Here is a 22,922-nt window from a genome sequence, read left to right on the forward strand (position 1 = left end):
GGTCCAGGCTCTCAGCATTCAGCTCTGCGGGGGTTCTCCTGTCCCCTTCCGGAAACGCAGGCTCCTCCCCCCGCGCGTGGCACACACGTGGGGCTTCCTCACCCCTACCAGCTCGGTTTTCTCACCCGGGTCTTGTAGAGTCGCACCCACCCACCTCTCCCTCTACGGCTCGACTCCTCACTCAGCCCTCTCCCTTCCATCCCGCGGCGTGACGGAGGCTCGCTGCTCCCAGCATGGCACCGTCCATCCCTCCTCTGCCCCCTCCCAGGTCCACCTTTCCCACGCTTGTCTCTCCGCTCTGCATACCCCTTCCCACGACCCAGTATTCTAGGTTTCCTGGGGGCTCGCTTCCTCCGCTGGGCTTCCTCCTCTCACGTCCGTCTGCGAAATAGAGCACCTCCCGGCGCATCCTCGGCATCCCCCTGGGGTCTCCGCTTCTCTCCCGCCAGCTTCCCCCACCCTACGACCTCGCGCCCCCTTTTGACCTCGCATTGATCACCCCCTCCCCGCCTCTGTCTCTAAGCCCTTCCCCAATCCCGCGTGTTCTTCGCGCCGTGTGCAAATGCGTCCACTCTCCACTTTCTGGAACCTCTGGGGTTCGCTTCACCTAGTTTTTTTGTCCTTCTTGAATCTTCCTGCCTCATGACCCCTGAGCTCTGGGTCAGCTTTCCCCACTACCTCTCCTCTCCCCAGTGCCGGGGTCCTCGCTTCTCCCAAAGCGAGCTCCCTCTCTGCGGGCCCCACCCACGACCCCCGCACTCTAGTGCACCCTGCAAGAGGAAGTCTTTTTCTACACCCCCCCCCGTAAGTGGTTCGCTTCTCTCCCTCTAAGGGACTCCCCCCGCCCACGATCTCGCATGTTCCTGTAGCCCTCCAAAAGCGTCCACTCCGCTCACCATCTCCTCTTCAAGACCAGATACCTGGGGGGTAGGGAGCTCAGCCCTATCCTCTTTGAGACTCCCCCTCCCAAGTTCCCGGCGCCCCCGGGGGTCCTCTTCCTCCAGCCAGTATCCTCTACCGGTAATTTCCTCCCCGTGACCCCTGCACTCCGGCGCCCCCTGGGGGCTCCCCTCCAGGGTTCCCCTGCCCCTCCGAGCTCACCGTTGCTGTTTTCCACCATTAGCACGCGGGTGACCTCCTTGGCGTAGTAGTCCGCCTCTGGCTCAGGCTCAGGTTCGGCACTTTCCCCAGCCACCCGGTCACGGGTACTGTTGTAAAGGGCCAGTACGGCCTCGGGCAGCGGACCGGGCGGCACCTCCCCCTGGCTCGGGGGGCTGGCGAGCCGAAGCTTGGACAGAATCTGGCCGCGGATGGCCTCGATGCGCTTTCGCTTCACCAGCTCCATGTCGATGGTCTTGCAGGTGGACAGTCCGGCGGCCGGCCGGCCAGGCGGCAGCACTAGTAGCCACAGCAGCGGCAGCAGCAGCGGCAGCAGCCGCAGCCCCGAGGGCGGCATGGGGGAGGCGGCGCCCCCGGCACAGCCGAGAGCGCGAGCCGGGCTGGGGTGGGAAGAGGGAGGCCCCGCCCCTACAGGGGCTGGGGGCGGGGGTCTCCCGAGGAAAGGTAGGAGGGTCTGGGGAGGGGGGGAGTTGAGGCCCTCAGGGAGAACGGAGCGGAGCTGGAGGGGAGGCTCTGATGGGTGTGTTCTCGGTATCCCACGGCAAAAACCGAAATGAGCGAGATCTGGTACCAAAGGTGGGTGGTCTTGAATAGGAAAGCTGAGGCAGGTCTGAGATTGATCCTGTCTCCTGGATCCCGGAGGAGAAGGGTCCTTGGATGCGCGGGGGCTCAAGAGAGAGGCTAGGAGTTGGGGGCCGTGCGGGGGGGTGCGACCGATGTCTGGGGTCGAGTCCTCGCGGGAGTCGGGTTTGAGGCTCCTGAGGGCTGGTCCGGAATGGGGGCGCCCGGGGAACGCCGTGTGGGGGGAAGGAAGGGAGCAAGCGTCCGAGGCGGTGCAGGGTGGAGGTGCGGTCTGGGGTCCCCCAGTCCCGCCTCGCGGAGCAGCGCTGCGCGAAGCTCCCCGCGCCTTTGGCTCCCAGCGGCAGCGGAAAAGTCTCAAAACTTTTTTCCTCTTCTCCCAACCAGCTCGTCCCTCCTCCCGCTCCTCCTCCCCCTCCTCCCCGCAGTGGCGGCGGCGGCGGCGGGGGCGGCGGCGGCTCGTCTCAGACTCTGGGGCCTCGGGCTGCTCCTCGGCGGCTCCTTCCTCCGTTCCCGGCTGAGGCCGGCCCCGCGGGCGGCTTCGAGCCGGGGGGTGCCCCGGAGGGGGCGTCCCCCCTGCCCCCGGCCGGGGGCCTCGCTGTCTGGCGGATCCGCGGCGGGAGGAAGGGAGTGGGACGGCCTGGGGCGCGAAGGGCGGCGGCAGCGGCGACCGGCTGGGGCGGCGGGGGGTTTTTGAAGCCGCCCCGGCCCCACCCAGGAAGCGCGCGGGGCGGGGGCGGCCCTCAGGGGGAGGGCATGGGGGGGCCGGTCCACAGTCCTCATCTCGCGTGGGCGGGCTCCAAGGGGGGTCCCTTAAGCCCTGGGGGGAGGGGGCGGGCACCCGGCTCCGCCCCACCAACAGGGTGCTGCCTCCTGGCGGCTGAGCGCTACCAAAGCGGGCGGCTGTGCTGCGTGTGGCTTTGAGGACTGTGCGAGGGTCACCGAGGGAATAAAGACCTGGCGGGGAGGGCTCAATCAGAGGATGGGGACGCAGGGTACAGGGAATCCGAGGACGACCACCCCGAGTGGAGAGTGGGAAGCTGGGGCAGTGAGGGAGAGGGTCAGCCAGAAGACAGGGAGCCAGTGGGGAGAGGGGCTCAGAGGAGGGGGACCCCCAAGGAGTGGGGGCCATAAGAGCATCGCCCAGAGTGGGGAGGGGGTCAGAGGTTGAGGGAGAGGACAGGGGAAGGGGGCCTGAGGAAGGAGGGTGACAGTGGGAGGATAGGGCACTGGACAGCCAACAGATGAAGGTCAGAAAAGCACTCACATCTGAAAGAACTGCTCTCCTTTACTGAGCCCTTCCATGTGCCAACAGCTTCTCTGCACCCAACCCCTGTGAGCCCACACATTTACTGCCCCCATTTTACAGATGGGGAAACTGGACCTGGGAGGGGCAGCCACTGGGCTTGAGATGCTAGTCAGGATAGAAGCCACACCAGTCTTGGCTGGGGTCAGGTCTGACAGTCTCCAGAGCCCACGCTTCTGACCCCTGTGCCATCCTGCCCCTCACCGGGTGTCCAGAGATATGGCTGGGGGCCAGCGGTCCGTACAGGGTCCTTCAGCATTCGACGCCATAACGATCGAAGTGGCGCAGCAGCAGGCCCAGCTCAAGGTGCACGGTGCCACCGGCAGCAGTGTGCAGGCGATAGCGGTCAGCCCCACTGTAGATGGCATCTCCATGCAGCAGCTGAGGCCCGCCACCCACGAAGGCCCTTGCCAGCTGCTCCCGCCAGCTGCCTAGGGGCCGCCATGTGGGGCAGTCCAGCTGGTGGGTGCCTGGACTGCTGGGCACATGGCAAAAGCCGTAGCCTGCAAGCTGGCAGCGGCCGAAGCTGTCCTGGGACCATACCTGGAGATGGAGTCGGGGCCAACCTGCAGCATAGGAGGGAGGGAGGCAAAGTGGGATGGGTATAGCCCAGCAGGAGCTCCTGGAGATCCCAGGCCCAGTCCTTCCCCGCCAGGTTTCTGCCCCAGCCTCCTCTCTGGACTCCTACCCCCACAGAGCAGCCAAAGGGATCCTTCCGAATCCGTAGTCCTCCCCTGCTCAAAACCCTTCTATGATCCCCAGTGTACTCAGTATAAAGTCCGACCTCAACATTCAAGGCCCTTTAGGTCTGGCCTCTGTTGACTTCCCTCTCCGTGGCCTCTTCCTCTGTGTCCCCGTCTCAGGGGAGCCCAGTCCCCAGGTGAGTATGTTGGGCCTTGTCCTCGATGCCTCCCTCCTTCCCTCCCCGTGGCCACACCCTGTCCTCTTTTCTGGCCTCAGGGCCTTCTTTCCTGCTCCCTCACCTGGCAGCTGGAAGCATCTTTCTCTCCCTTCCATAGGTTTCCCAGGGTCCTCACTCAGAATATAATCCAGCTCCTCAATCTGTAGGCAAAGCCCTTGGAGACCCAGCCCCATTTCACCCTCCTTTCTGAGTCCCTCCGTGCTAGGCCCTGTTCTAGAAGCTGGGGACACAGCAGTGAACAGAGCAGACAAAAATTCCTGCCCTTGTGCAGCTGACATCTTAAACAACGAACACTGTAAATACGCAAATTATAGGGTACGTCAGATGGTGATAACTGCTCTGGAGAAAAACAAGCTGGGTACGGTGCGGGTAGGCATGCAGTTGGTTTTTTTTTAATATTTATTTATTTGGTTGCACTGGGTCTTAGTTGCAGCAGGCAGGCTCCTTAGTTGTGGCATGCGAACTCTTAGTTGCAGCATGCATGTGGGATCTAGTTCCCTGACCAGGGATCAAACCCGGGCCCCCTGCAGTGGGAGCGTGGAGTCTTAACCACTGGGCCACCAGGGAAGTCCTGGCATGCAGTTTTAGAAAGGGGGTGATTAAGCAAAACTTTCCTGAGAAGGTGACATCTGAGTGAATGCTTAAAGGAGGAGAGGGAGTGGGGGCTATGTGGATATCTAGGGAAGAGCGCTCCCAGCAGAGGGAATAGCTAGTGCAAAAGCCCTGAGGTGGGAGCTGCCTGGTGGGGCCGATGTGGCTGGAGCAGAGTGAGATGGGGGAGAGGGGGAGGAGGTGACAGAATCAGATTGAGCAGGGCCTTGTGATCCATGGTAAGGTTTTGCCTTTTACCCTGAGTGAGATGGGGACCACAGAGGGTTCTGAGCAGAGGAGGAATGTTACCTAACTTAGGTGTTCACAGGGGGACAGACTTATGGGGCTGAGGTGGGAATACCAGTAAAGAGGCTACTGTAATAGCCCAGTGAGAGGTGAGGGTGGACAGATCAGGGTGCTGGCAAGAGGGTAGGGGGAGTGGTGGGATTTAGGATGCATTTCAAAGGTGGAGCTAATGGGATTTCCTGATGGACAAAATTGGGGGTGGGTATGAGAAAAGAGGAGGCAAGGGTGATGCCCACATTCAGAGACTCGGGGTCCTGAAGAGCTGAAAGGACTGTTGCCTGCCTCCCTTTCCAATCCATCACCCACAAGGCAGCCAGAGGGATCTCTTAAAAGCAAAACCTGACTTGTCAATCGCCTGCTCTGGCTCCCCAGTGCCTTCAGGATATGGCCTCCACTCTGAGGCCTGGCATTCAAGGCCTTGCAATGGCCTGTCCCCTGTCCCCTGCCACCTCACCCCCTGCAGTCCTCCCGCTCTCCCTCGGTCCTCCAAATGCCCCTGGCTCACTTTCCCCCTTGAGCCTTCCACACATGGCTTTCTGCCCAGAACCCTCTTTCATCTTTCTGTTTTAATAGCTCCTACTGTCCTTTCACAGCAAAGCTCAAACATCCCCTCCTCCAGGAAGCCCTCCCTGAACCCCCCAGCAGGGTCAGGCACCTCCGCTGGCCTCCCATAGCCCTTCAAGATCCCCCATCCCAGTCCTGCCCACTCTGGGTTGCCACTGTCTGAGGGCAGCTCTGTCTCTCCCAGGGGATGATGAACTGTGTGGGGACAGGGCTGGGGAGCTGTCTCAATCACTGATATCTCCCTGGCATCACCTGACACAGGGCAGGCACTCGGTAACTATTATTTATATGGTAGAAATATATGGCATATTTACCTAGGCTATTTCCTGGAATCCACACCTCTTTTTTTTTTTTTTTTTTTGCGGTACGCAGGTCTCTCACTGTTGTGGCCTCTCCCGTTGTGGAGCACAGGCTCCGGATGCGCAGGCTCAGCGGCCATGGCTCACAGGCCCAGCCGCTCCGCGGCATGTGGGATCTTCCCGGACCGGGGCCCGAACCCATGTCCCCTGCATCGGCAGGTGGACTCTCAACCACTGCGCCACGAGGGAAGCCCCACCCCTCTTTAATGACCCAAATTTTCTGCCAGAAGAAGTTTTCTGATACCCCTCCTCCCCCACGTATTCATTTCCCCCCTGAGCAGCTGAGGAGCCCTACCTGCAGAATAGCCACCAGCCCTCACCTCTCTCTCTCATAACCCAGCTTCCTGCTGATTGAAGACTCTCTTGCTTTGTCTCTGTGAAAGCCACCTCCCTCTCCCCCTGGCTCTCCCCTTGACCTTGCCCCGTCCACCCCTGGCCTCTGCCCTACTCCTAACGCACTCTAGAGCCGGCCTGGGGAGGCCTCAGCTCACCCTCTCCAGGGCCAAGCCTGGTCAGGAAAGGGACACAAAGGGCATGGGAGCAGGAACAGCACTTGATGTTTCCAGTCCCCGCAGCACTGAGTGCCGCTAACCCACCTCCCCTTAGTCTAGCCTGGGGCCCAGGCCGGGAACTCACCTTGTAGGCCTTTGGTGGCGAAGTGCAGGTCGATGGGATGGGACCAGTAGGCCATGTCCCCTATCTGGGGGGTGTCCACCTGTGTCTGGCCCTCCCGAACGCCTGACAGGAGCTTCCATGCTGCCCCTGCAGTGAGAGCCAGGACACGGATGAGGCAGGGCGGGGTGGGAGGCAGCCATCAGGAAGGGGATCCCACTGTGGCTGTAGGACCCCATTTCTCCCTGGCATTGGGGAGCGGAGGGTTGCAAAGCATGGACCCTGGAGCCAAATGTCTGGGTTCAAATCCTGGCACTATTTTTCCTGCCCATGCAACCTTGGGCCAGTTACCTTTCTCTGCCTCCGTCTTCCCATCTGTAAGGTGGGTGTAATAATAATGCATTCCTCCCAGGCTTGTGAGAAGATTAAATGAGTTAATACACACGAGGCACTGACAACAGTGTCTGGGGCATAATGAGTGCCGGATGAGTGGTGGGGATCATTTTACTACTATTCTCACCCCACGTTTAGAGGCCTAGTCCAAGGACTAAGGTGGAACCAAGGCAGTCCTTCACAAGCAGAAGCACAGACCAAATCGTGAACAGTGCGTCGTAATAGCAATCCTACTGAGGGTGATAATAATAGCAAAAATGCACCGACTGCTTACTAAATGCCAGACGCTGCGCTAAGCGCTTTAGTAATGAATTCATTTAATCCACCCTCTGGGACTCTTAATCCCCACCCCACCCCCCAGTTTACAGACTCTCCTCCACAGGAGGAGAGTCTACAAGGCCTTACATGGCCTGACCTGTGCCCTCCCTAACCCCTTCCTGAACTCTTCTCCCATCACTTTCCCCATTCCTCACCACCCTCTAGCCTCAGTGGTCCTATTTTTTTCCCCTCCTCAGGGCCTTTGCACTGGCTGTTCCCTCTGCCTAGAAAACTCTGCTCCTGGATGTCCCGATGCCTGGCTTTTTTTCATCCTTCAGGGATCAGCTCCAGTGCCACTTTCACAGAGGGGTCCTCCCTCACCCTCCTATCCCAAAACTAACCAGTCCCTCTCACATCATCTCTCATCTCATTTATTCGTAGTACCTCGTACACTATCTGTAATCACTGCACTCACGTCTTTACCTGCTTCCTTCTTTCCTGTCTCCCCTGCTGTGAGCCCCAAGAGAGCAGGGCTGTTGTAAACTACGGGATCCCTAGAACCTCAAACCCAGATCTTGGTACACAGAAGGTGTTCAATAAATGTTTGTTTTGGACAAATAAATGATCCTAGGAGGTGGGTGCTAATACAATCCCCATTTTACAGGTAAAGAAACCTTTACCTTTCATTCCACAAACCTTTACTGAACACCTACTCTGTGCCAAGCACTGTTCTCCATGCTGGGGCTACAGCAGGACCGCAGCAGACCAAGGTCCCATGGTGGAGCTGATTCAAATGGAGGTCTGCTTTCGTTTTTAGGTTTTCGTTATTATTATTTTTTTGGCCGTGCCACGCCACACGTGGGATCTTAGTTCCCCGACCAGGGGTTGAACCCGTGTCCCCCGCAGGGGAAGCTCGGAGTCTTAACCACTGGACCGCCAGGGAAATCCCTCAAATGGAGCTCTGACCGACGGCAGAGACCAAGCCTTTTATCTGACTGCGCCTTGGCTCTCTGTTGGATTAACTGCCCCCTACCCACCTTCTCCCTGACCAAGAGCCCCCTGAAATAATAAAAATCATGTTGGTTACTGCTCCCTTGCGGGCCGGGTGAGGAAAGCACCAAGCCTTGAGTCAGGATCCTCACATACAAGACTTCCTAACACCCCTATGAAGGACAAATAGTCACACTTTACAGATAAGAAAACTGAGGCTGCGAGAGGGAATAGCACTTGCCAGGGTCACAGAGCAAGTGAGTGGAAGGGTACTGGAAACCAAGTCTGATTCCAGGCCTTGCTTTTTATTTGCTCAGCTGGAGGATCCCAATTTCCCAGGGAATCTCAACCACCAACCTACCCACCAGTGAAATCGCAAAGAACCCCAGGCCTGAAAAGATGATGATGGCAATGGCCACACTCATTTCTTGGGCATTTATCTGTGCTAGGCAACATACCTAGGGCTTTACGAACAAGAGCCCATCCAATTTTTTTTTTTTTTTTTTGCGGTACGCGGGCCTCTCACTCCTGTGGCCTCTCCCGTTGCGGAGCACAGCCTCCGGACGCGCAGGCTCAGCGGCCATGGCTCATGGGCCCAGCCGCTCTGCGCCATGTGGGATCCTCCCAGACCGGGGCACGAACCTGTAGCCCCTGCATCGGCAGGCAGACTCTCAACCACTCCGCCACCAGGGAAGCCCGAGCCCATCCAATTTTTACACAAGCCAGGCAAACACTTCCTGAGGACTTACAAGTCTAGGCCCTCTTCTAAGTGCTACTGATATTCATTTAGTCCTCACAACAACACCATGAGGTAAATAGTGTTATTATTCCCATTTTATAGACAGGGAAATCGAGGCAAAGACAAGTGGCCAGGGTCACATAATTAATAAGCAAGAGCTGGTTTTGAAACCCAGGCAGCCTGTGCTCTTAACCTCAGCCCGCTGCTGCCTCGGCGGCCATTAGCTTCATTTTCAGACAAGGAAACTGAGGCTCAGAGAGGTCAAGTCCAAGGGCTCCCAATCAGTAGGCAAGGGAGTTCGTATCTGAGCCCAGACCTGGTGGCCTGTGGCCCTAGCCATCACACCACCCACCACACTATACTGCCTCTGATGGAGAGGCATGAAAATTGAGACCTCCAAGGTCCCTCCTGGGCCTGTGTAGATGGATTTGGATGACTGTCAGAACAGGGCTCCTACATTCTCACAGAGAAATATGAATACAGGAAGGTGGCCTCTCCTCTTCATTTCAAGATGGAAACTTCCATTTTACATTAAGAGCTCAATAAATGGAGACGGTTAAGCAAAGAGTTAAGATGGGGGAGGCACCCAGAGCACCCCTAAGACAGTGAATGAAGTCCAAGCAGTGTCGTTACCGCTGTCAAGTGTTTTGAGGACTGGGAGTGTGTGTTGGGGGTAGCTGGGTGGGCCCAGCCTATAGTCTCATATCCTTAGGGAATGTGTGTTGAGAGAGTGGGAGTCTGAGTCCCCAGAGACGGGATGGGAAGGGATAATAAGAAGGGAGCCTGAGACTCATGAACAAAGCGTGGTCAGGGTTAGGAGTCCTGAGAGCCCATGCAAGCTGAGGATCAGGGACTGAGGTCAGCGGATCAAGGAAAGTAGGTGGAGGCGTCTAGGCTGCGGGGTCTTGGTGGGGAAATGAACCATGCCCGGGAATACCTGTGTGGATGCCCCACTTGCAGAAGAGGCTACTTTCCGAGAAACCGGTGGCCCCCATGATCTGCCCAATCACGTGCACTTCAGCCATGGCCCTGAGGGGGGAAAATATAATCACAGCCTTATGAGAAGAGTGTACAATTATCTCCACCTAATAGATGGGAAAACTGAGGCCCACCAAGTAAGGAACAGTACTTGGGATTCCAAGCTAGTTTCGTCAAACCACTGAGGCTGCGGTCTTAACCATGATACTAACTGCCTCTCCAGGAGAGCCGCAGAAAAATGAGGGGCGAGAAACGGACACTCCAAGGAGCTGGCATCTAACTCTGCCTGCCTCTAAAGTAACCTTTTCATCCTGCTCATTGCAGCGGAAAGTCCCGCCCCAGGGGCACATGGCTCCGCCCACAACACAAGAGCACCGCCTCCTCGGGTCAGATTTCCGCCCCCCACCGCCACGAGGCGCATGCGTTTTAAGTGCAGGGCACCTTAGCTCCACCTCTGAGCCCGCGCATGCGTTATTCCTACCTCAGAGCGTCTAACGGTTAGGAGAGGCGAAAGCGGGGATTGGAGTTCATGGACCTGACCTGTCCCTCTCTCCGCAGGCGCTGACTTCCCAGGCCTAGCTCGCGCCTCTCCCAGGACCTTCCCGGCAGCAAGATTGCTGAGACGCCGATCCCTCCGAAGCCGCGCCCGCCTCCCGGCTCCCTGGTTGTTGCTGGGGCAACGGCAGCCTCCTCCCCTAGCCTTGTCCCCGCCCTGCGGGTCGCTAATTGGCCCTAGCAATCTGTGGGGGCGGGGCTAACCTGTGATGGACACTTTCTCTCCCCCCTCTCCATTTTGGGAAAGGCGTCTCTCCAACCGCGAACCACGGTTCAGCCATTTGCGGCGTGGCCTTAGGTGGCCATCTTGAGCGTGGCTGAGGAAGGTTGGGCACCAATGGTTTGTCCCAGATACTCTCATATAACAGAATAAGCAAATCCATCGATGTCCCGTGCCCCCTAAAACTCCCTCTCAACCGGGGCCACAAGTCAGAGACTTGAGCCAGAGCCAGGGGGGAAATCTCCCTCACGTCATTGTGTGCATCCCTCTGCCTCATAACTGGAAAAAAAAACCTCATTCAGAGAAGTTGGGGAGGGGGTTCCTTTTTAGAATTCCTCCAAGCTCCTCAAGAACTGATAAATTCAACTTCCTTCACTGTTAGTGCTGATTCTGAGCAAGCAGGGGGTGGGTTGCGGGAAGGGGTATGAGAAATGAGGAACTGAGGCCTCTTTATCTGCAGAAAATCCTGTTTTTGAAGCCTGGACTCTGTCAATAACTTGTGACCTTGCACAGCTCTAGGTCTCAGTTGTCGCATCTATGTAATGGACACAAGGGGAATGACTGAGTCAGAGGCACTCACACATTCTGATTTCCTGAGCGGTGCCTTCCCCACCGTAGTTCGTGCCTTATTCCTCCAGCCCAGACCTGGAGTCCAAAAGGAACTTATTCCTCTACTTTTTGCAAAATGGGGACTGCAAAAGTTAGAGTCACCAGCTGAAAGTTATAGGGAGAGGGCAACGTTTCAATAGGATAGTATTTATATAGATAAAATAACTCAATAGGTATACAATTCAATAATATTTCACTAATAGGTATATTTGAAAGCTACCATTTATCGAGTGATTTCTCCGTGCCAGCCGCTGTAAACTGATTGTTTTGCATGCATGATCTCCTTTAATCCTCACAGATATCCCACAAGGTGGGTAATTATCAGCCTTACTTAAGATGAAGAAATTAGGGCAAAATCGTTTGCCTTAAACCAAACTGATGGGCTTCCCTGGTGACGCAGTGGTTAAGAATCCACCTGCAGGGGACACGGGTTCAAGCCCTGATCCAGGAATATCCCACATGCCGCGGAGCAACTAAGCTCCTGCACCACAACTACTGAGCCTGCGCTCTAGAGCCCACGAGCCACAACTACTGAAGCCGGCACGTGCCTAGAGCCTGAGCTCGGCAACAAGAGAAGCCACCGCAGTGAGAAGCCGGCGCGCCACAACGAAGAGTAGCCCTCGCTCGCCGCAACTAGAGAAAGCCCGCGCGCAGCAACGAAGACCCAATGCAGTCGAAAATAAAATAAATAAAAAATAAATAAATTTATTTTTTAAAAACCCAAATTGATTATAGTTCTGTCTCCCTCTGTCCCCACACCTTATGTTCTTAACTTCCTGCTGTCCTGCCTCTCTTGGATACACATCTCCCAGTATCAAAGGAATATGGAGGTTATGGGTGTCATCCTCATCTCCATCACTTACCACATCCAACCAGTCATCAAAGTCCGGTACATGGGACTTCCCCGGCGGTCTAGTGGATAAGACTCCACGCTTCCACTTCAGCGGGCATGGAGTTCGATCCCTGGTTGGGGAACTAAGATCCTGCATACCACATGGCATGCCTAAAAAACAAACAGAAGTCTCATACAATGCTCCTTCTTAAATATTTTTTTCTTCAGTTGGTTTCTTTCCCACTGGTTGACATTAGTGATTAAGAAAATGCTTCCCAGTTCAACTACCTGGATTTAAGTGTTAGCTCTGGCTCTTCTGTGTGACCTTTAGCCTCTCTGTACCTTAGTTTCCTCATCTGTAACTTGAGAATGAGTGATGGTACCCACCTTGTTAGATTATTGTCAGGATTTAATGAATGTATGAAGCTGTTTTAAAATATGTCCACAGATTCTTTGACACTCCTTCTTTCACTAGGTGGAGCCTAATTTCCTTCCTCTTGAGTATAGGCTGCACTTTGTAACTTGCTTCTAACCAGCAGAATATGGTAGAAGTGTTGCTGTGTGACTTCTTAGACTAAGCCATAGAAGGCATTGAGGCTTCCTCATCCATCTCTCTATTGAATGGCTCACTTTGAGAGAGACCAGCCACCATTTGTGACAGCACTGAAGCAGCCAGCGGAGAGACCCAAATGGAAAATAACCGAGGCCCCGTGCCAACAAACCAGCACCATGTGAGTGACCCTTCTTGGAAGGACATCTTTCAGCCACATCAAATCTTCCAGTGACTGTTGCACCTGGCCAACATGCTGACTGTAGCTTCACGACACCCTGAGCGAGAACCAGCCAGGTAAGCCATCAACAGATTCCTGACCAACAGAAACTGTCTGATGGTAAATGTTTGTTTATTTATTTATTTATTATTTTTGGCTGTGTCGGGTCTTTGTTGCTGCGCGCGGGCTTTCTCTAGTTGCGGCGAGGGGTGGCTTCTCCTGTTGTGGAGCACGGGCTCTAGGGCGTGCAGGCTTCAGCAGCTGTGGCTCGCGGGCTCTAGAGCGCAGGCTCAGTAGTTGTGGCATATAGGCTTAGTCACTCCGCGGCATGTGGGATCTTCCCGGACCAGGGATCGAACCCCTGTCACCTGCATTGGTAGGAGGATTCTTAACCACTGCGCCACCCGGGAAGTCCCTGTTTGTTGTTTTAAGCCACTAAGTTTTGGGGAATAATTTGTTATGCAGCAATAATAACGAATACAAATGCCTAATGAAATTAGGGCAGTGCCTGGCACATAAGAAGCACAATAAATGTTTGTTACTATTGATGGTTTTTATTGTTTATGTTGTTGTTACTGAAATGGCATATTTTACATTTTTTTTACGAGAAGCACACTGAATATTTATGTACTTTTTATTCTTTTTTAAAAAAATTATTGATCTTAATTGTTTATTTTTGGCTGTGTTGGGTCTTTGTTGCTGCGCGCGGGCTTTCTCTAGTTGCGGTGAGCGGGGACTACTCTTCGTTGTGGTGCGCGGGCCTCTCATTGTGGTGGCTTCTCTTGTTGCCCAGCACGGGCTCTAGACGCGCGGGCTTCAGTAGTTGTGGCTCACAGGCTCTAGAGCACAGGCTCAGTAGTCGTGGCGCACAGGCTTAGTTGCTCCGCGGCATGTGGCATCTTCCCAGACCAGGGCTGGAACCCATGTCCCCTGCGTTGGCAGGCGGATTCTTAACCACTGCGCCACCAGGGAAGTCCCTGTACTTTTTATTCTTTTTTTAAAAAATAAATTTATTTATTTTATTTATTTATTTTTGGGTGTGTTGGGTCTTCGTTGTTGTGCGTGGGCTTTCTCTAGTTGTGGCAAGCAGGGGCTACTCTTCGTTGCAGTGCGTGGGCTTCTCGTTGCGGTGGCTTCTCTTGTTGTGGAGCACGGGCTCTAGGCACACGGGCTTCAGTAGTTGTGGCACGTGGGCTCAGTAGTTGTGGCTCATGGGCTCTAGAGCGCAGGCTCAGTAGTTGTGGCGCACGGGCTTAGTTGCTCCGCGGCATGTGGGATCTTCCCGGACCAGGGCTTGAACCCGTGTGCCCTGCATTGGCAGGCGGATTCTTAACCACTGCGCCACCAGGGAAGCCCTACTTTTTATTCTTAAAGTTTTTAAAATTGTGATAAAATACACATAACATAAAATTTACCATTTTAACCATCTTTATGTGTACAGTTTAGTGGCATTAAGTACATTCACATAATTGTGCAACCAACCTCTAGAACTCCTTTCATCTTGCAAAACTGAAACTCTGTACCCATTAAACAAAAACTCCCCATCCCTCCCTTCCTCTAGCCCCTGGAAACCACCTATTTACTTTCTATTTCTATGAATTTGACTACTCTAGGTGCCCCATCTGAGTAGAATCATTATTTGTCCTTTTATTACTGGCTTATTTCATTTAGAATAATTTAGCATAATGTCCTCAAGGATCATCCATGCTGTAGTGCATGTCAGAATTTCCTTTTTTTTTTTTAATTACATGGCAAGTATTTATTTATTTAGAAGTATAATTGACCTACAACACCATGTTAGTTCCAGGTGCACAACATAATGATTCAGTATTTCTATACATTACAAAATGGTCATCAAAGAATCTCCTTCCTTTTTAAGGCTAAATAATATCCCATTTTATATATACACCCCATTTGCTTTACCCATTCATCTGTCGATGTACAGTTGGGTTGCTTCCACCTTTTGGCTATTGTGAATAACGCTGCTATGAACATGGGTGTACACATATCTCTTCAAGACCATGCTTTCAGGACTTCCCTGGTGGCACAGTGGTTAAGAATCGCCCTGCCAATGCAGGGGACATGGGTTCGATCCCTGGTCTGGGAAGATCCCACATGCTGCAGAGTAACTAAGCCCGTGCACCACAACTACTGAGCCTGCATTCTAGAGCCCGCGTGCCACAACTACTGAAGCCCGCGTGCCACAACTACTGAACCTGCATGCCACAACTACTGAAGCCTGCACGCCTAGAGCCCATCTCCGCAACAAGAGAAGCCACCACAGTGAGAAGCACGCACACTGCAATGAAGAGTAGCCCCCCCCTCACCACAACTAGAGAAAGCCCGCACACAGCAACGAAGACCCAACACAACCAAAAATAAATAAATTATTTTTTAAATTTATTAAATTTATTTTTTTTAAAAAGACCCTGATTTCAGTTCTTTTGGGTGTACACCCAGAAGTGGAATTGCTGAGTCATATGATAATTCTATTTTTAATTTTTTGAGGAAGTGCTGTACTGATTAACAGAGTGACTGTTCATATTATTCTTTTACATCTTGCTTTTTTTTTTTTTTTTGGTGGCGCTGCGCAGCTCCTGGGATCTTAGTTCCCTGACAGTGATTGAACCCAGGCCCTCGGCAGTGAAAGTGCTGAGTCCTAACCACTGGACCACCAGGGAATTCCCACATCTTGCATTTATCATTCAGTGATACATCTTGGAAAGTTATCCGTATCTTTAGATCTAACTTGCTCTTTCTCAAAAATAAATGTTTTGAAGTGTACAGAAAAGCGCACAAATCATAAGTGAACAGCTGAATTAAATTTCATAAACTGAACACACCTGGTAACAAGAACTCAGCTCATGAAAAGAACATGACCAGCCCCTCCAGGATGCCCCCAAAGGAAACCACTAACTGGACTTTTAACAATATGGATTAATTTTGCCTGTTTTCATACTTTATATAAATGAAATCTCACAATATGCATTGTTTTGTGTCTGCTGTCTTTTGCTCAGTGTTTTGTTTGTGAAATTCATCCCACGCTATTGCATGTGGCTGTAGCTCTTTCATTCTCATTGCTATATAGTTTCCTCTGTGTGAAGATGCTACACTTTATCCATCTGTTGATGGGAATTTGTTTTTTGGTGGACATATGTTCATATCTGATTGGACTGGAATTGCTGGGTCATAGGATATGTTCAGCTATAGTAGAAACTACCCAACAGTTTTCCTAGTGGTTGGACCAATTTGGATGCCCACCAGCAGTGTACGAGAGTTTCCCCACTCCATATCCTCACCAGCACTTCCTGGTGGTGTCTTCTTTCATTTAGCCATTCTGGTGGGTGTGTATTGGTATCGCACTGTGATTTTAGTTTGCATTTCCCTGATGATTAGTTGAGTAACTTTTTAAATGTTCATCTCTCCCTTGGATTTCCTCTTTCTGTGAAGTTTTGTTCAATTCTTTTGCTTGCTTTTCTGCATACACACACACACACACACACGCATATATACACACACATGCAAATATATTATATTCGTAAATATAATTCATAATATATTAGTAAAATTCTCCTAAGAACAAGGGGATTCTCCTATATAACCATAATACCAATTTAACATTTCCCCAAGTATCAGTTTAAGATTGATAGAAAACTATCATCTAATTTATAGTCTATGTTCAAATTTCTCCCATTGTCCCAATAACATACCTTGTCACCATCTGCTTTCCATCCGTGATCACACTTGGTTTAGTTGTCATGTTTCTTTAGTCACCTTTAATCTAGAACTGGCTGCCAGCTTTTAAATTTTTGTTATTGTTTTGGTTTTCATGACACTGACATTTTTAAAGTGTACAGACCAAGTACTTTATAGAGTGTCCCTCAGTTGGGCTTTGACCCATGTTTTCTCATGATTCAATTCGGATGATGCATTTTTGGCAGAAAAACATCACAGAAATGATGTTGTGTCCTTTTCAGTGCATATCAGGAGGCACACAATGTTCATTTGTCCCAATACTGGTGATGTTAACTTCTATCACCTGGTTTTAGGTGGTGTCTGCTGGTGTTGTCCATTAATACTATTTTTTTTCCCTTTGTAATTAATAAGTAATCTGTGGGAGGATACTTTGAGACTAAATAAATATCCTGTTCCTCATCAAACTTTCACTCAGTGGTTTAGGCTTCTGTTGATGATCCTGGCTGGAATTTTGTGTTTAATATTCCAGGACCATCACAACCCCCAAGAGGCCTGGGCCTCTAGTGACATCCTGGAAGGGGTGGGGAGACTGTATGAGGCTGATGGTGGCCAGAGAGATCTATTGGAAGTGAATAAATCTCTATGGTGGCCTAGGGGGTTGAAGGGACCCACATTGCCCAGGGATTTGGTAAAAAACTGAGGCTGGTGAGAATTCATGCCCTTACCCCACAAATATGTATCAAAGTCCTGCTTGGGGCCAGGCACTGTTCTAGGCCCTGAGGCACAGCAGTAAACAAAAGAGATCAAATCCCAGCCAAGCTGGAGCTGGCACTGGTGGGAGGACTCAAACCAGCAGAAATATGTAATATGTTTCATAGTGATAAGAGCGAGGTTAAGGGGGTACAGAGTAACAAGGGTGTCTCTCCCCATAAAACAGTTCTGCCCCCTCTCCTTCTCATCTATGCTCCTGTGGGTCTCCCTGCCTGTTGTCTGCCAGAAACTCTGGCTGAGCCAAGGTCACTTCCAGACACCGTCTGTTCTCCCCAGGAGTGGGGCCTGTACCAGCTTCAGCGTCTGGACTCTTGGCACGGAGCCCCAGAGCCCTGGAGCGAGGGAACGCTGGCCTGCCCCACATCAGGAAGGGAATCCTCCAGTTTGGCTGTCTGGGACTGGTGAGATGGAGGGCTTCCGAGAAAGAGAAGCCAGTGCAAGCTGGGTGGCCTCCCTGAAGGAGGTGGAGGACTGCTGGGCGAGAAGAGTCCCTTAATTAGACTGATGAAGACGGATGTAAACAATTATATTCCTAAACACCATCAAACACGTTCAGAGTGCCTAGTTTGGGGCAAATGTTGGACATTTGTTATGGAACCTAATCTAAGTGCTTTATATATGTTATCATATCTAAGAGGCAGGGGGTATTTTCCCTATTTCACAGATGAAGAAATTGGGGTTCAGAGAGGTGATGCCATTATCCAGAGGTCACACAGCGAGTGCTTTGAAGAGCCTGGAAAGGAACTCAGGTCTGTGTGGGTCCAAACACTAACTCATAACCACCACCTGTACCACCTGCTAAGCAGCACGCCCTCCCTGGCCCACTCCCAGCACCGCCCCTTTCCCTGGAAGCCCCCGCCGCACCTTCTGCCTCTGCTTTCTCCCCTCTACTTGGGCCGGCAAGAAATACAGCCCTGGGTTACAGTCTGTGGGTCGGTCCTACTACCAGTTGTTTACCTTGGCCAAGTGAGCACACACCTCTGAGCCTCAGTTTCCTTAACTGCCTAATAGGGATACAAATAGAGCTACTGAGAGGAGTCCGCGCGTTGATGAACGTAGGGTATCTAACCCCCGCGCCGGGCGTAGTCTGCACTCAGTGACCCGGCGGCACGCTTTTAGGCAAGTTCTAACTCTCTGCGCCCGTTTCCTCCTGGGCACGACAGGACAATCAATGATAGTGCCTCTTAGGTGGTTCTCGGGAATAAACGTGTACGTGTATATGTAAAGCACTAAGAACCGTGCCCACAGTTAGCCGGGGTTGCTGTTTTTACTGTTGGGGAGGGGGGAGGGCAGTGGGGTGGAAGCAGGGCCAAGCCAGGAAGGCTCTGGAGAATCGGGGCGCCCCGTCCTCCGTCCTGCAGCGTTTGGGTCTGGGTTCGGGATGTCAGGGCCGGCTGACCTCGGAGACCTCCGCCTGCTCCTCCGCACCCGAGGTGGCAAGGGCCAGCGCCGGGCGCTGACGTCGGCCTTCAAGGCCCCATCACCCGCCCCCCCCACCCCCGCGCGCGCGCGCGCGCACACACACACACACACACACACACACACCCGGCGGCCTCCTCTGAGGGCGGAGCCCGGGAGCCCACCGCCCCGCCCCCACCCCCGCCCCTGCGCGCCGCGGGCCCGGGGCGCTGAGAGGGGTGCGCAGCGGAGCTCTCAGACCCCGTGCTCCCCAGGCCTAGACCCCTAGGAGCGCGGGGCTCACTGAGTTCCCCCACCCTGAGCGGCAGGATCGGGGAGGGTGTCGGTACGGAGAGCCCAGGAGGTCCCGGCCTATGGCCGTGGGCTGTGAGTGAGAGGCGCAGCTTGGGGGGCCCCGCTCTTCTCCCGGGTCCTGGCGCTGGGGACAGGGAGGCAAAACCTTGGCCAGGAAATCGGCTCAAGCCAGGTTTGACTGAGGGCGGGAGACTTGGGGACCCCCGCAGAGGGATTGTGAGGGCGAGAAGAATAGTCTCCGTGGTTGAGTTGTGTGGTGGGTTGGTGGTGTTATGGGGGAAGTGTGCAAAGGTGGATTCTGGTAAAACAAGAGGTGTCAGCGGAGCGGGTGGGTGTGGGCCATGGATGTGGGTGGAGAAAGAGAGGAGTGTGTGGCCCCGGGTGTTTGGGCAGATGTGCAAGGGAAGTGATGGGGACTGGGGAGAGTGTCCAGGCTGCATGTGTGGGAAGCCTGTGCATATATGTGCATCTGGGGAGAATCTGATCCTGGGGGGGATTAGGATGAATGTGCAAGGAGTTATTTGGGGTGAGTGTGTAAGACCGTTGGGAGCTCATGTTTGGGGCAAGTATGCAAACAGTCCCTTGGGACGTGAATGTGCACAGGTGGAGGTGGGGATTGGGCTTGCCTGGATGGGTATGTGTGGCAGGGGACTTGGGTATTGAGAGTGTGCAGGCTTGGGGGCACAGGCGGTGTGTGAACTAAGCATCATTGGGGATGGGTGTGGGGGAGAGGGATGAGAGTGTCAACCCAGGATGGGTGTGTAGTTCATGGGCCAAGTAAGTATGTAAGGCATGGTTTGGAATAAATGTGCAACAGGTGTGTGGTTTTTGCCTGAGGAGAGAGAAGCCTGGAACTGAATGTCCAGAGTCCTGAGTTCTCTTCACAACTTGGACCAACCTCTGTTACTCTCTGGGCCTCGGTTTTACTATCTGTAAAATGGGTCTGAGGATGGTTCAGCTACCTAGTCTCTGCCTGGAGTCTCTCCAAAGCCAGGAGTCAGGGGAAGGATAAAAGTGAGACTTTTACAACTCGTCTTTTTCTTTCCCCTACTCCCAGGAAGCCCCTCTGGGAGCCTCTCCCGAGCCATGGACAACCCCAGTCTTCCAGAGCTCCAACAGCCTCTGCTGGTGGGTGTAGGCGGTGAGCCCCCTGTCCAGAAGCCTGGCGAGCCTGAGCCAGGGCCTCCCTTTTGAGAGACAGCCTTTGCAGAATCACTGAGGGGTTGGCAGTTCCTGCCACCATCTCTTCCTTCTGTGAGTGCTGTACTGGGGGAGCCAGGGCTCCCCGACCTTGAGGTAGGAGCAGGACCACTAATGTAGGCTGCTTAGTGGGAGCTGGGGGAGGGGGCTGGAGGTGAATGCAGCTGTGGCCAACATCTGGCAGGCTGCTGGCCAACTCCAGCTGCCAGCTGCTGGCCTTGAGTCTCACTTCGCAACTGCGTGTGGCCTTCCAGGTGTGGTTTTTCCTGTTCTCCATCCCCCCTGGCTTCTTTACCTTTTCCTCTCCAGATTCATCTCTCATCTTTGTTCCCTTTGTGTCTGTTTGTTTTCCCCCTGATTTCTGACCCCCCTGTTCTCTATCAGTCCATCTCTTTCCAAAGCCGATGCATCTCTGTGCCTCTGTTTGCCCTGGTCTCTCTCTCTCTTTTTTCCAATTAATGTCATTTTTTATAATTTCTTATTCCTTGTGCATATTGTCAAGCTTGTCTTTTATTTGCTAAACATGGTTTTCCAGTTGCTATTGCCATATAAGAAATCACCCCAAAGCTTAGTAGCTTAAAACAACAATCATTATCATGGCTCATGGTTTCCATGGGTTGGGAACTTGGGAAGGACTTGGGTGGTTCTGCCTCAGGGTCTTTCATGAGGTTGCGGTCAGCCAGTGGCTAGAGCTGGAACAGTCAGGGTCTGAAGCAGCTGGGGTCTGGTTGACTAACTCTCTCTTAATGTAGTCTCAGGGCTTCTGCAGGAGTCTCCCCATGTGGGCTGGTTTGGGCTTACAGCATGGCGCCTTCAGGGCAGCCAGACTCCTTATGTGCCTCCAGCCTCCAGCAGGAGTGTTTCAGCAAAGCAGAAGCTGCCTCACCTTTTCTGACTTAACGCTTGCAAGTCGTGTTGCATTACTTCCACCACATTCTATCAATTACAAATGAATCATAGCCTGCCCAGACTCAAGGAAAGTGGACATAGACCTCACCCCTGATGAGAAGATTATCAGTCACACAGTAAGAAGAGCATGTGGGAGGGAAGAGATGGGTGTGGCCATTTTTGGAAACACAGTCTGCCACACTGTGGCAGTAAGCTTCGCTTTGACATGGTTTGTGTCAAAGAATCCCATTATTTGAAGACTTTGAGGGCCTTATTATTTCTGCTAGTTCTCCTCCACGGTTCCTGTCTGCCTGGTTATCTTTGACTGCATGCTGGTCACTGTATTTGGAAAGCTTGTTTTGAGGCCTAGAATGAAAGTACCTTCCTCAGGAGAGGATTTGGTTTGCTTTTGTCAGCTGTCTGGGGGTACTACCAGTTAAAGATCATTTTTAATCTAGTTCAAGGTCTGAATGAAAGCTTAATTTCTCATTCAGGGATTGATAAATGCCTGCAGGGCAGAAGGGGCCTTCTCTGTTCCTTTGACCTCTCTGTTAGATTAACCTTTTCACTTCAGTTTTGGCTTTACAGTAAGTCTTGTGAGCTATTTGATGCAAGATTTTAAAATATATATTTTTAACCTAGAACCTGTAGTTTCAGCAGGCAGGTTTGTCCTAGTAATTTAGGCCACCAGAGCTGGCTCCCCTAATCGCCATCTTTTTGCAGGTTCCAGTCCCCATTGGTTTCTGTCGCCACTTCAGCGGTTTTTAACTCAAGAGCTTATAAGCAGCTGTAGTATCCATGAGTGGACCTGTGAACTTGAAATTGAACTCAAAGCTTTTGAGTGTGGGTGAGGCTCTTCCCTGGAGACAGGGTCCAGAGCTTCCCGTCAGAGGGATCCAGGATGTGGGCAAGTCAAGAGCCTACCTCTTGGAACATTTTTCTCTCTTGGTGTCTGGGGGCATGGGGAGTGGAGCAGTGGGGCAAGGAAGATGGGTGGAGATGACCACTTAGGCTGTCTCCTGCCCATAGGATGTGTCATCCAGTGACAGTGACTCGGACTGGGATGGGGGCGGCCTTCTCTCCCCATTCCTATCCCACGACCACCTTGGCTTGGCTGTCTTCATGCTGTGATGTTTCTGGCCCGTGGCATTGCCGCCTTCTGCCTGGCCCAGAAGGTCAGTCTGTGGATGCACTCGAAAGAAAAGAAAAAAAAAGAGGAGGCATGCTTGGGGGAAAAAAAAGTGATGGAGAAAAGGATTTACATAGAAACATTCAGGGGTAAAATGAGGCATTTTTCACAGAGGGCAGCCCAGAGTGGTGGTTAAGAACCTGAGCTCCAATCCTAGGCCTGCCACCCTCTGGTAAGGTTGTGGGCAAGCCACTTAAACTCCCGGTGCCTCATTTTCCTCATCTGTAAAATGGGAATGAATAATTCCTGCCTCAGGGTCATTGTGAGGCTCAGCGAATTAGAACTGTGGCATATAGTAATATATGCATATTTTTATTAATCACCCAGTATCCCCGGTGCCCAACTGTGCCTGACCCACAGTAGCTGCTCCCTGTTTTTGGAACATATGAATGAATACATGGGTGTATTGGGTGGGGAAGGGGTCGGGCTGCGGGAAGCAGGGTGGGATGAGGGGATACCTGAGTCACCGCTGCCCAACGCCTCCACAGACCAACAAGGCTTGGGCCGAGGGGGACGTCCAGGGGGCAAGGGCCGCCTCCCGCCGCGCCTTCCTGCTGGGGGTCCTGGCCGTCGGGCTGGGCGTGTGCACGTACGCGGCCGCCCTGGTGAGCCTGGCCGCCTACCTCGCCTCCCGGGACCCACCCTAGTTGCCCCTGCGGTCCCCACTGTGAACCCAGGGGCCGCCCGCCCAGCGCGTCCGCGGTCAGAGTGGAGAATCCAGGTGGATGAGGCGGCAGCGGCCAGAAACGGGGAGGGAGTCGGT

The 22,922-nt window shown here is 53.1% G+C and overlaps 3 protein-coding genes across 5 annotated transcripts in view; 1 reads left to right on the forward strand and 2 right to left on the reverse strand.

The window, feature by feature from the left end:
* TGFB1 (transforming growth factor beta 1) overlaps positions 1-2,399 on the reverse strand; it is a 14,435-nt gene extending 12,036 nt beyond the window's left edge. The window contains exon 1 of one of the 2 annotated variants that reach the window (XM_082607157.1): positions 1,102-2,399. In XM_082607157.1, coding sequence (XP_082463283.1) covers positions 1,102-1,456 — 355 coding nt within the window. In that variant the 5' untranslated portion in view covers positions 1,457-2,399. The remainder of the gene's footprint in view (positions 1-1,101) is intronic. The other variant, XM_082607158.1, reaches the window with a different exon arrangement.
* A 567-nt stretch (positions 2,400-2,966) lies between these two features.
* On the reverse strand, positions 2,967-10,523 carry B9D2 (B9 domain containing 2). 2 transcript variants are annotated; one of them, XM_082606728.1, is made up of 4 exons: positions 10,257-10,523; positions 9,676-9,767; positions 6,383-6,508; positions 2,967-3,570 (listed from the first exon to the last, which is right to left on the reverse strand). In XM_082606728.1, exons 2-4 carry the CDS (start codon positions 9,761-9,763, stop codon positions 3,257-3,259), a joined length of 528 nt encoding a protein of 175 aa, XP_082462854.1. In that variant the 5' UTR covers positions 9,764-9,767; positions 10,257-10,523; the 3' UTR covers positions 2,967-3,256. The 2 variants fall into 2 exon arrangements, with proteins under 2 accessions (XP_082462854.1, XP_082462853.1); XM_082606727.1 differs by having other exon boundaries at positions 10,198-10,523.
* A 9,436-nt stretch (positions 10,524-19,959) lies between these two features.
* TMEM91 (transmembrane protein 91) lies at positions 19,960-22,922 on the forward strand. Its single transcript, XM_082607556.1, is given in 6 exon segments — positions 19,960-20,073; positions 20,077-20,178; positions 22,000-22,098; positions 22,102-22,111; positions 22,114-22,145; positions 22,648-22,922. Coding segments are annotated over 6 exon segments (507 nt in total). The 5' UTR covers positions 19,960-19,968; the 3' UTR covers positions 22,807-22,922.

The sequence above is a fragment of the Mesoplodon mirus genome (assembly GCF_964341445.2).
Source record: "Mesoplodon mirus genome assembly, chromosome: 19".
In the NCBI taxonomy this organism is placed as follows: Eukaryota; Metazoa; Chordata; class Mammalia; order Artiodactyla; family Ziphiidae; genus Mesoplodon; species Mesoplodon mirus.